Source organism: Dasypus novemcinctus, chromosome 3 (genome assembly GCF_030445035.2).
Source record: "Dasypus novemcinctus isolate mDasNov1 chromosome 3, mDasNov1.1.hap2, whole genome shotgun sequence".
In the NCBI taxonomy this organism is placed as follows: Eukaryota; Metazoa; Chordata; class Mammalia; order Cingulata; family Dasypodidae; genus Dasypus; species Dasypus novemcinctus.
This window is the reverse complement of record NC_080675.1, coordinates 1,803,010-1,815,611: the sequence shown is the minus strand read 5'-3', so window position 1 is coordinate 1,815,611 and position 12,602 is coordinate 1,803,010. Positions and strand designations below refer to the sequence as shown.

Sequence of the window (12,602 nt, the reverse complement as noted above, 5' to 3'; positions counted from 1 at the left end):
AAATAAATCTTAAAAAAAATGAGGCTGTCAGGAATTTCTCATCCATTTTCAAAAGCTTATGTTGAGTTATGTATTGTTAGAGTGTTAAGTGAACAGAGGTTGTGAGTCATCTCCTTCCCTCACCCCAAGAACACAAAAAATCCCCAAAACACCATGCTTAGAATAAATGAGTCAAATACACAAAAATGTTGAAAGTGTTTATCTTTGGGAGGAATCTTATTCTTTGTATACCTTTCCAAATTTGTTCAAATTCAAATTTTCTATGAGTAGAAAAATGTTACTTAAAATGGTCCCCTGCAGGAAGTGGAAGGATTAGTTCGTAGAGTCTCTCTTTTATTTTATTTTATTTTATTTTATTGATTTTGTAAAAATATTACATTAAAAAAATTTGAGGTCCCATTCGACCCCACCACCCCCACCGCACCCCTCCCCCCCCCAGCAACACTCACTCCCATCATCATGACACATCCATTGCATTTGGTAAGTACATCTCTGAGTATCTCTGCACCTCATGGTCATTGGTCCACATCATGGCCCACACTCTCCCCCATTCCATCCAGTGAGCCCTGGGAGGATTTACAATGTCCGGTGATTGCCCCTGAAGCACCATCCAGGGCAACTCCAAGTCCCAAAGGCGCCTCCACATCTTCGTAGAGTCTCTTGAACCTGTTTTCAGTAATGGCATCTTATATAGCTACAGAACAATACCAAAACCACCAGCTCGACACCGGCACAGCACAGTTAATTAGGCTGCCACTTTTTACATGTTCTTGTGCACACACGTGTGTATGGTTCTGTGCCACTTGATGCCAGGTGGAGGGTTGTGTAACCACTGCCACAATCACAATACAGTGCTGCCCTGTCACTGCAAAGGGACTCCATGGTTCCTCATTTGACGGCCGTCGCACACTCCTGCCCTGCTCTGGCAACCACTGTGCTGCCCTGCATGCCTGCCTGCAGCCGCTTGTGCGGCTCCGCGGAGTCTCCCCGGAGGGGACCACCTTCCGCTCAGTGTGAGGCCCTTCCGCCCGGGCCAGGTGCTCTGTCCCTGGTTTGTCCTTCCCTGCTGCTGAGCCACCGTCCCCTGTGTGCACGTGCCAGAGTCCACTTAACCACTCACCTGTCAAACGTTTGGGTGTTTTCCAACAAATCTGCTATGAATATTTATGTACAGGTCTTTGTGAGCCCATATGTCTTCATGTTCTGGGTAAATGCCCAGGAGTGCAATGGCCAGGTCATTGGGCGAGTGCTTAGTTTCATAAGAAACGGCCAGACTCCCTTTCCACAGTGGCAGCATTTGCATTCCTGCCACCAGTGAGGTCCACTTTCTCCTCGTCCTCACCGGCTTTCAGTGTTGCTGCTGCTTTTCACCTTAGCCATTCTAACAGGTATGTGATGATTCCTCACTGTGATTTTAATTTGCATTCCCCTAATGGTTAATGATATTGAATATCTTTCTATGTGCTTATTTGCCATCTTATTTGGTAAAATGTTTGTTTGAGTCTTTTGCCTATTTTCAAGTTGGATTTTTTTTTTACTGTTGAGTTTTGAGAGTTCTTCATATATTTTAGATACAAATCTCTGTCAGATGTGTATCTGATTGTATTTTCATTCACTATGACAGGGTCTGTTTCACAGAGAAAGTTTTAAATTTGATGAGATCTAGTTTGTCAGTTTTTCTTTTTACAAATTGTGCTTTTGATGTCATGCTAAGAACTCTTAGCCATAGCCCCAGGTTCTGTTTTTCTCCTGAAGGTTTTATAGTTTTATGCTTCACTTTTACCTTCGTGCTGCCTTTGACCGACCTGTCTGAGGTGTGCGAGGCCACGGCTCGTGCCTCTGCCTCTGGGCGCCACCTTGCGCAGCGCGGGCTCCTCCGCTCATCGCTGCCTGGGGGCCGGCGGCCTGCTGCGGGCCTGCTCTGCGCTCGGAGCTCTGCGTCTTCCCCTCTCCTGCGGCTCCAGCCCGCGTCTAACGTCAAGCAGAGGGATTCCTCCCACTTCTGTTTTTTCAGAATCATTTGAGCTATTCTGAGTCCTGTGCCTTTTGTACAGATTTGAGAATAGGCTTGTCTATATGAAGATCTTGCCGTGGTGTGTGGTCCGTGTGTCGAGGCTTCCCGTCCCTGAACACGGCACGTGTCTCCATTTATTTAGCTCTTTGATTTCTTTCATCAGCATTTTATAATTTTCAGCATGAAGATTCTCAGTGGTTTTGTTAGATTTGCACCTAAGTTTTTCATTTTTTAATATTTCTACATGTTCTTTGCTACTATAGTGGAAATGTGATTTTTGTGCGTTGACCCTGTGTTCTGTGACTTTGCCAAATTCACTCATTAGTTCTAGGAGTGTTTCCTTGCTGTCTTGGGGTTTCCTGTGCAGGCAAGCCTATATACATCCCCACCAGGCAGAGGGGTGGTGGCGGTGGTGCTGGCGCACAGGGCTCTGTCTCCTGGTGGGGAGGGGAGGGTGGAAGGGGCGGGGCTGCAGACTGCTTGTCTCCTGACCAGTGAGGGGGTGGGGGAGACTTCCCCTGCGCCCCGCTGTGTCACAGGGGGAGGAAAGGGTCCACTGGACTGCCTGCAACCGTCTAAACCACCTTTTTTTTTTTAAGTTGAGTATTTATTAAGGCGACCCGCCCCGACTCCCCACCCCCTTTAGAAGGTTTTACTGTTTTGGGATGAAATAGTCGTTATAAGCAACACAGTCACCAGAAAATAGCAGCTTACGCCATGGCCTGAGTGCACTAGGCTCGTTTCTGAGCTCGCTGGTCCTAAGTCACTGCCCATGAAGCTGCCACCTGGCAGTCCCTCAGCAGAGCGTCTGGGGTGGGTGGAAGCCCTGCACACCTTAGCAGGTGCCATGGCCTCCACCTGCGCCGGCCGCCTGTGTCTCGCTGCACGGCCTTTGGGTGGACAGCTCCTTGGTGCCAAGGTCGTTATTTTTGCTTGGTAACCTCTGCAGCTTTACCGGTACGAACTGAACATTTGCAGTAAATATATAGTATTTTAAATGTTTTCTATTGCATATTGAGGCCAAAGTTGTTTCTATAGAAAAAGCATTGGCTTTTATATACATCACGGAGTAGAAGTCAGTCCTCATTCTGTACATGTTAGATGACCTGTAACGCTGACGTATTCTGAAGAAATGGTTTACTGACCTGATCTGGTAGAAGATAACAGAGGCTTTTTTGTAATTAATATTTGATTTTATTCTTAAATACATATATTGTTACGTTAGTGGTAGAGTAACTAGTGACAAATGGTGTTTACCATTTTCCACGTGAAGGCCGTGCCGGACGAGTGTCAGAAGGCTATTGTTACAGACTCGTGTACAAGGACTTCTGGAACAACTCCATTCCAGACCGTGTTGTTCCTGAGATGTTGGTAATCACTTTTCTCATTTTCAAAGTTAATTTTTAATAGAAATTTACTAAACAGTCTAAGTAATAAAATTAAAAAAAAAAAAATTTTGGAATAATTTCAAAATTAGACAGTTGCAAAAACAATTCAAAACCCATACACACAAATCCAGCATACCACACCCCCTCCCAGATACTGAAATCCACCAATTTTAAACCTTGCCACCTTTGCCCCTTCCTCCCTCCCTTCTCCTCCCCTCGCTCCTCCCTCCTCCCGTCCGCCCCTCTCCCTCTCTCCTCCTCCCCCCTTCTCCCCCTCCCCCCCCTTCACCTGCTCCTGGACAGTTTCCTCGGGGGCCTGGACACTGGCCTTTCTGTCCTGCAGCCTGCAGTTCCTTGCCCTCCGCACCGTGGCCCGTCTGTCTTGCCCCGTGTTCTGCAGGAGGCGTGTTGAGCTGCCTTCTGCACCGCAGGGTGGGTTCTGGGATGTGAGCCCCTCAGGCGCCCGGAAAGACTGGCCCAGACATGCCTGTTCCCAGTGTGTGCAGAGGTGCTCCTCTGCTCCCTCCGGAGCCAGGGCCAGGGGTCTGCAGGGAGCCTGAGGGCGGTGCTGGCCAGGGCACCAGGAGATCCCGCTGCTTGCAAGTGGCCTCTTCCTGACTCGGCACTTGCCTGTGAGTGCTGGCGTCACATGGTGAGCTTTCTGGAGCTTTGAGAAAGATGTTTCTGCCCGTCCTTGCTGGTTGCTCAGAGCTTCTGTGGAGTCAGTGCTCCTCTCTGCCATCTTGATAGCTAATATAATTCAAGTGTGGTATAAGTTTGATTCCAGAAAATGACTATATTTGACCATATTAGTCTCTGATGATAGTGGTAGTGCTCGATTGGACACTTAATACACATTTTAAAAATGCTAATGAGAGCAATGCTTTCTAGCGTCTGCTGGCTCTATAATGTACTTGTCCTCAAAATGCTCATGTTTCCCTGTGTCCTTTTATGATTAATGATTGTCAGATTGGTTTTTTCCTTCTTTTCTCGTCTCTTCTTTTTCTCCTCTTTCCCCCTCTTTTCTTTTCTTTCTTTCTCCGTCTCTCCTCTCTTGATCTCCACTTTTCTTCTTTCTTGCTTCTTTCTCTCATCTTTTTCACTTCACTCTCTCTACCCTTTTCCTCTTCCTTCTCTTTTCTCCTTTTTTCTCTTCTCCCGCTTTCTCTTCTCTTTTTTTTTGCTTTGCTTTCTCATCCCTTTTTTCTTTTTTTGCTCCTCTTTATTTTTCTTTCTTCTTCTCTGCTCCTCTTGCTTTAAAGCACTAGTTCTGTGACTATGTTAATTGGTTTTAGTTTTTCCTTCGTTTCTAAATTTAAATTGTTCTTTTCAGCGTTGTCCATTGGGAAGCACAATATTGAAGGTGAAATTACTTGACATGGGAGAACCGAGAGCTCTGCTGGCCACTGCCCTTTCTCCCCCCAGTCTGAGTGACATTGAGCGCACCATCCTTCTGCTGAAGGAGGTAGGACTATTCAGGAGTTTTTGGTGTTGGGAGAAGCTAGGGTGTTTTTTTTGGGGAGACCTGAATTCCGTAATATGAATATCTTTAAGGTATTTTGACTGTTGTAAATATTCTGCATTTGCTTGAAAAGAAAAGTGTGTCATGCCTTACTGTTGCTTCTGGTTCTGTACCTGTTCTTCAGACTGACGTTGTCGGTTGTCCCCCGTTGACGACCTCTGCTCTGGTAGCACTGCACTGCTTTTCCCACCCCGTCTCCTACAGAATTGAGCCAGGAACGGTGGAGTGGTGGCACACTGGCTGTGGGACTGGCCGTTGTGCCTCTGGCCCTCAGGGTTGGAGGGCTGCTCCTGTTTTACGTTTGGATTGGCCCCCGCTTGGCTTTCGGGGAACCCGCTTGCTCAAGTTAAGGAGGAGACTTTCCCTGCGTAGTTTAAATACATTTTTGTGAGTGACCGCCATAATACGGTAGGTGGCGCTTGTGTTTAGTCCTGCGCAGGCTATATTTGTTACATTGTGAGTTAGGTGACCTTGTGTGGGAGTACACTTAAGTGTTATCTCCCATCATCAACCTTTAATGTATTCTAAGTGCCAAAGAGCATATAAAATTTTTTGGTAGCATTGACCGTTCATAAGTTAAGTTAGATGTCTTTTAAGCCCTTAGTCACCAAAATTTGGTTTTCATTTTGGACCTCCCTCCCCTTTAAAATAGAAAGAGTGTGAAAAAGCAAGTGCTTGCTGGTAACCATGCTTTATTTCATAAAGGTTGGAGCGCTTGCAGTGAGTGGACAGCGAGAAGACGAAAACCCCCATGATGGAGAACTGACCTTCTTGGGAAGAGTTTTGGCCCAGCTTCCCGTCAGCCAGCAGCTTGGTAAACTCATAGTCCTTGGGCATGTGTTTGGGTGTCTGGATGAATGTCTTATTATAGGTAAGTATAAGAACAGAGACGCGCTGGTGAAAGTCCATGCGGCACCACTGTACAGACCTTTACGTTTTCTTTTTTTTTTTCTTCTGTTGTTAGCGGCGGCTCTTTCTTTGAAGAATTTTTTTGCAATGCCTTTTAGGCAACATCTTGATGGATATAGGTATTTAATATTCCTATTTTAAAATGTCACCTTTGTTTTAATGGTATCAGGTGACACTTTCTGTTATCTGTTTATAGGAACAAAGTGAATTTCTCTGGCAATAGTAAGAGTGACTGTATTGCACTTGTCGAGGCATTTAAAGTAAGTTTTCTGTGATGCAGAGTGTGAAAGCAGCTCCCACAGATGGCGAGTGAATTTTCGCATTGTAAACTAACACGTAGAAAAACAAAATGCTTTCTCTGTCAAAGTTAAGTTTATTGAGGACCAACATTAAATAAACTGCGGGAGGAAGAGGGTGGGGATGGGCATCCAGTTTTATTAAGTGGATTAAAACATTAAATTTGTATGTTTTCTGTGGTCAAAATGTGTTGAAATTGGACTTTAAAAATAGGTCAGTTAGCCAGTAGAGGATTTTGAAGCTCTGGTTTGTTTTTAGACTTGGCAGGCTTGCAGACAAAGAGGAGAACTCCGGCATCCAAAGGTCAGTTGCCGTTTCTTTCATCGTATGTAGGTGGTTGTGAGTGGTTGGTCAGAGAGTTGCCCTGAGAACGGTCTCTCTTAGCTCCTTCATGCGTGGAACCAGGACGCTGCCAGAGCCCGAGCCGTGCTCCTGGGCCACTGCAGACGAGCCCTCTGGGCTGCGCTCGGGCAGCGGCACGTCTTCTGTGCCCTTGTCCTCAGTTTACCTTAGCGGGTGGAGGCCTTGGGTTGCTTTGTGCGGTGTTTTATGACACCAACGCAAGAGTGTGTTTATCGTCCTTAAATGTCGGCAGCCTCTTTGGCTCTGAGTGCTTAATACCTAATACCTGTATTTGGTGGGTCAAAATTAAGAACCTTATTTATTTTTTAAAATTATTTTCAGCTAAATTTTCAACAGTAGGCTTAAAAGAAGCTTAACCTGTCGGCCTCATTTTATTTACTCTTTGGCTTTCATTGATGTTTGTGGTTTAATGGAGCTTATGGTAGTGGGGGTTCTCAACTGATGAGGTTCAAAAGACTGTTCGTGAGTGTTTGAATTTGTAACTGGACCAGCTGTGCCTAGATGTATCTGTCTGATAACTGTATGAGTTACTTTTTAAGCTATCTTTTTTTTTTTTAGGATTTCTTTTTTTCCCCACCCCTGCCCTGTTGTGTTTTGCTCTCTGTGTCCATTCACTGTGTAATCTTCTGTATCTATTTCTCTTTTTTGTCTTGTCTTCTCCTTTTTCTTATCTAGGATTCAGAGGGATTCCATCCTGGGGACCTCTGATGTGGAGGAGATGTTTCCTGTCAATTGCGTGGCCTCTGTTCTTGGTCTCTGCCGCACTTCACTGTGATTCTCCCCTTTGTCTCTCTCTTGTTGTGTCATCATCTTGCTGTGTGACTCACTTGTGCAGGCACTGGCCCACTACGCGGACACTCACGTGGGCACTTGGCCCACCACGTGGACTCTTGTGCGGGCACTCGGCTCACTGTGTGGGCATTGGCTCACTGTGCAGGCACACTTTCCCTTCTTTTTCACCAGGAGGTCCCAGAATTGGAACCCAAGTCCTCCCGTATGGTAGGTGGAGGCCTTATCACTTGAGCCTCATCCTCTTCACTAAGCTACCTTTTCAAAAGCTGTATTATTTTTCTTGTTGGTATACATTCTGGCAGGCATCTTTTCTCAAGACAAGTTGTGATGTTTAATTTTTGAGACAGATGCACTCATGAGAAGGAGGGCTTCTCTGTCATGTTTGTGGTTGGAGTTTCATGCTTTCTGGCTTCAGTGGGAAATAGAAAGCACCTGGAGAGTGAACGCTGCACTACCATGGTCAAGTTGAGTAGAATGTTTAATAGCACAAGGATTTGTGTTTATATATATTATAGTAACCAAATTAAGCTCTGATTTGTTACATTTATATTAATTGAGTGCAATGCTTTTGTGTATTTAAAGGATGAACTTGATTGGGGACGGATAAATTACATTCAAATCAAGAGAATTAGAGAGGTGAGTTGTAAATTATTTGACTAAATGAATGACAATAAAGATGATTTATCAAATGCTGAAGCGCCAGCAGTACCCCGGTAGTAATGAGTACCCAAGAAGTACGTCCTGTCTCCTTGCTGGCTCTGGTAGGAGTGCCTCTGGTGCTTGACCCGTAAATATGATTTATGGGTTGCTGACAATTACTTCTTCAAGTTAAAGGTGTGGTTTTTTTTCTATGCATAACTTAATAAGGAAAGGCTATGTAAACACAGCCTTTTTACTATACATCAAGATAATCATTGTCTTTTTACTTTCTACCTCTGATTAATGTAACTGCATACAATGTGATCTAAACTTTTAGTTCTTGGAATCAGTATTACTTGATTATATTATTTCCTTTCATAAGAATTCTGGATGCTGATTGCCAGTAGTTTCTGCATCTGTATTCATGAGTGAAGTTGGCATTGTGAATACAGAGTCGCACACACACGACTCTCCAATTTTGGTATAAGGCTATGTCTCCTTTGTAGAAGGAACATCTTTCCAGGTCCAGGAACAGTTAGACGTAACTGAAAAAACATGTTCCTTACAAATGTGATAGAATTCCTCATTCATTAAAGCATTTGGGACAAGTGCCATTTTGAGGGAAAGATTTTTAAAAATTATCTTTTGAATTCTTCTGTTGATTACTGACTTGTTCTGGTTTCTGAATCTTCTGGAGTCATTCTTAATAAACTATATTTTTATTTTAAGTATTCATTTTATCTACATTTCAGGTCTCTTGGTATACAGTTATGAAAAATATTCTTGTATAATTTCAAGTGTGTCTGTGGTTACATCTTTCTCATTCTGAATATTGTGTACTCATGCCCTTTCATTGTTCATATTGTTTCTTGATTAGATTAGTGTTTTTGGGGGGTGGGATGTCCCCCAAGATCACCCTCAGGACCAATGATTGAGTTCTTTGGAGGACACACAGAACTCAGAAAAACCAGGTATGGGGTGGTATCTCATTGTGTTTTTTTTTTTAAAGATTTATTTATTTCTCTCCCCTCCCCCCGCCACCCTGCTTGTCTTTTCTCTTGTGTCTGTTCTCTGCGTCTTCTTTGTCCGCTTCTGTTGTTGTCAGCGGCACGGGAATCTGTGTTTCTTTTTGTTGCGTCATCTTGTTGTGTCAGCTCTCCGTGTGTGTGGCGCCACTCCTGGGCAGGCTGCACTTTTTTCGCGCTGGGTGGCTCTCCTTATGGGGCGCACTCCTTGCTCGTCAGGCTCCCCTATGTGGGGGACACCCCTGCGTGGTACGGCACTCCTTGCATGCGTCAGCACTGTGTGTGTGCCAGCTCCACACGGGTCAGGAGGCCCTGGGTTTAAACCCTGGACCTCCCATGTGGTAGGTGGACGCTCTATCAGTTGAACCACACCCGCTTCCCCCATTGATTTTTTAAATGTAGGATCTCATTATCGTTTAAGTAGTCTGTAATTTTTTTTTTTTTTTAATTTTTTTTATTGACTTTGTAATAATATTACATTAAAAATATATATGTGAGGTCCCATTCAACCCCACCCCCCCACCCCCCCTCTCCCCCCCCAACAACACTCGTTCCCATCATCATGACACATCCATTGGATTTGGTAAGTACATCTTTGGGCACCTCTGCACCTCATAGACAATGGTCCACATCATGGCCCATACTCTCCTCCATTCCATCCAGTGGGCCCTGTGAGGATCCACGATGTCCGGTGATCACCCCCGAGGCGCCATCCAGGGCAGCTCCACGTCCCAAATACGCCCCCACCTCTCATCTCTTCCTGCCCTTCCCCATACCCATCGTCCACCATGTCCACTTTTCCCAATCCAATGCCACCTCTTCTATGTGGACATTGGATTGGTTGTGTCCATTGCACCTCTATGTCGAGAGGAGGCTCAGATTCCACATGGATGCTGGCTGCCATCCTCCCATTTTCAGTTGTAATCACTCTAGGCTCCACGGTGTGGTGATTGTCCTTCTTCAACTCCATCTTAGCTGAGTGTGGTAAGTCCAATAAATCAGATTGTAGGTGCTGGAGTCTGTTGAGGCTCAGGACCTGGCTATCACATTATCAGTTCAGAGATTCAAATCCCCTAACTATATCTTAAACCCCAACGTTAACTGCACCTCCAGCAGATTAGTATGATAGTCTTATGAAGGGAGATCCCATCTGAGTCCAGATTCATCACACATAAACACCATTTCCAGAGAGGGGCCATCTGCCCTGGTAGTAAAGCCCATCGGCCATGACCATAACTCTCATGGGTCTCTTTAGCCTTCATAGGAACCAATATCTGGGGGTTGTATCTGCTTTATCTGTCTCTCTGACTCTGCTCAGTTGTGCATGAGGGCAATCCTTCTGCCAGCCTCCAGACTCTTTTTTAGAAACTCGTAGCCATATAAACTCATTTCTCCTTTCCATTTCCCCCTTACTTTAGGTCAAACAGCATTTTAAAGTCATATTGTTTTATGTAGACATGGATATTCTGCTGATCCGCATTGAACCTTCCATATAAGGTCCTTTTCCAGTTGCATCATCAGTTGGTATTTGATAGTGGTCCCTCGTTGCCAGGGAGGCTCATCCCCGGGTGTCATGTCCCACGCTGGAGGGAAGGCATTGCATTTACATGCTGAGTTTGGCTTCGAGACTGGCCACATTTGAGTAACATGAAGGCTGACAGGAGGAAATTCCCAGGCACAATGTTGCTCTAGGCCTTGTTCTTATTTTAGGTTTATCAGCTCACAAGCATAGTCATTAGTATCAGGGGCTCACTGTTGAACCCTCACTCCCTCCCGGTCCCCGCCGCTGTACCTGGGAGACTATCGCTGCTCCTCTAGGGACCACGACAGAGCACCACTGGCCAGGAACCCAGTACCCCCCCTGCTGGGTTTTTAATTGTTGCCACTATGAGTATATCCAATCATTACCATGCACCCTGGACATATGTTCTGTACAGCTCCCTGTCAGCCATATATCACCTGTCATTGGTATCCCATACCAGTATCCCTCCATTGCCATTGTTGAAACACTCTGTGATCCAGAACTCCCCGAAATTTGAAGCCCAATATAATGTCATGGTCCCTTACTAGGGAATGGCATATAGCGATGTGTTTAAAGGATAGATAAAGAACTTGGATAAAGTTAGATAAAGAACTTAGATAAAGAATGTTGACTTGATGTAATTTTTTTAGTGTTGGTTTCCTCTTTGACTTAAGAATTTTTTAGGAGAGTATTTGGTAGATTCCTAGAAGAAATATTTTTAGATATCTTATAGAGTATTGTTGTTAATTTCTGATTTTATTGTATTTTTGTTAAAGTGACTTTGTAATTTTAATGATTTTTAAACAGAGCAGTTACATGTGTTTACAGTTGATAAAAGATTCTAATGATAGAAAATTCACAAGTGCACATATGTATGTGCTCTCCCCTTTCCCCTGCATGTCCCTCAGGCTTTTTGTACCTCCTCAGAATTAATGGCTGCTGTACTAGTCAGCTAAAGTGGTGCTGATGCAAAGTACCAGAACTCTGCTGGCTTTTATACAGGGTGTTTATTTGGGGTAGACGCTGACAGTCACAAGGCCCTAAAGAGTCCATCTCAACGTATTTGCTCACCCAAAATCATTGGCCACTTGTTGAAGCAAGATGCTGGGCGACATCTGCGAGGGTCAGCCCTCCTCCTTTCTCTTGAGGCTCCATGGTCCCAACTTCTTCCTATCTCAGCTGTAGGCCAACGTAACATTTCTCTCACCTGAGGCTAGTTTCTTTTTGGGCTCAGGTACTCTGTTTTCTTCACAAGGTCAGCTGTAGACCATCAGACTCACCTCTCTTCCTGTGGCCTCTGTCGTGTCTAATGAGCTGTCTCTCTTCGTGTCTTTTTTGTATGGGTGTCTGCACACGAAGGGGGCGAGGACTCAACGCCCTGTGGAATCAAGTGGCCGTATCAAGGCCCTAATCTTAATTTATCAAGTGAACTTAACCTTTGAATTTAATACAAAGGGTATCATGCCCAGAGGAGTCGACCAGTGAACAAACATAATCAGTATCTCTTTAGAATTCGTAAATAATATCAAACTGCCACAGCTGCTAATTTTTTTTTTATCCTTTCAAATATTTTTCTGGTTGTGTTCACACCTGTGGTTTTTATGGTTTTTACTTTTTGTGGTTTGAGATACTTTGGGGGAAACTTAATTTATGATCAGCTTACAGGGATTTGGTCTGATGTGTTTTTGTGTGTATATAAAGTTTGACAATTTGTGTGAAACATTTTTGTTAAACTGAACGTGGATTTTTTCATTCAGAGAGACTGTTTAGCAGTTATTCGCTTTGTTTGTTTTTAATCAAAAAAGCAGTACATGTTCATGGCAGAGGTTTTGAAAGTGTTTAAAGAACTTAAAGGGTGTTGTTGCGTGCTCTGCTGAGATCTGCAGAGGACGGCAGCTACTCCTGTGCTTTGGCTTTGCTCTTTTGTGTGTGTCTGTAAGTTGGATCATGAAGCATGTGCCGTTTGTATGTGGTGGTTGCTGTGATATTGCACTGCACATCCTTTCCATTCCTTACTGAACTTTCACAAGATGACTACTAATGGCTGTAATGTTTCATCCGTAGATGGATTAATGCTTTCCTGCTTGTGCACTTATTTTCTGGTTTTTCAGTGTTTTAAATAACATTTGTA

General features: G+C 44.4%; 1 protein-coding gene across 2 annotated transcripts in view; it reads left to right on the top strand.

Annotated features, from left to right (window-relative positions):
- Nucleotides 1–12,602, top strand: part of TDRD9 (tudor domain containing 9) — a 122,020-nt gene that overhangs the window by 47,048 nt on the left and 62,370 nt on the right. The window contains exons 13-19 of one of the 2 annotated variants that reach the window (XM_071213574.1): nucleotides 3,288–3,385; nucleotides 4,736–4,867; nucleotides 5,630–5,795; nucleotides 5,889–5,952; nucleotides 6,030–6,093; nucleotides 6,389–6,433; nucleotides 7,868–7,921. In XM_071213574.1, the coding sequence (XP_071069675.1) occupies nucleotides 3,288–3,385; nucleotides 4,736–4,867; nucleotides 5,630–5,795; nucleotides 5,889–5,952; nucleotides 6,030–6,093; nucleotides 6,389–6,433; nucleotides 7,868–7,921 (623 nt within the window). Of the gene's footprint in view, nucleotides 1–3,287; nucleotides 3,386–4,735; nucleotides 4,868–5,629; nucleotides 5,953–6,029; nucleotides 6,094–6,388; nucleotides 6,434–7,867; nucleotides 7,922–12,602 lie in introns of both variants that reach the window. The other variant, XM_071213572.1, reaches the window with a different exon arrangement.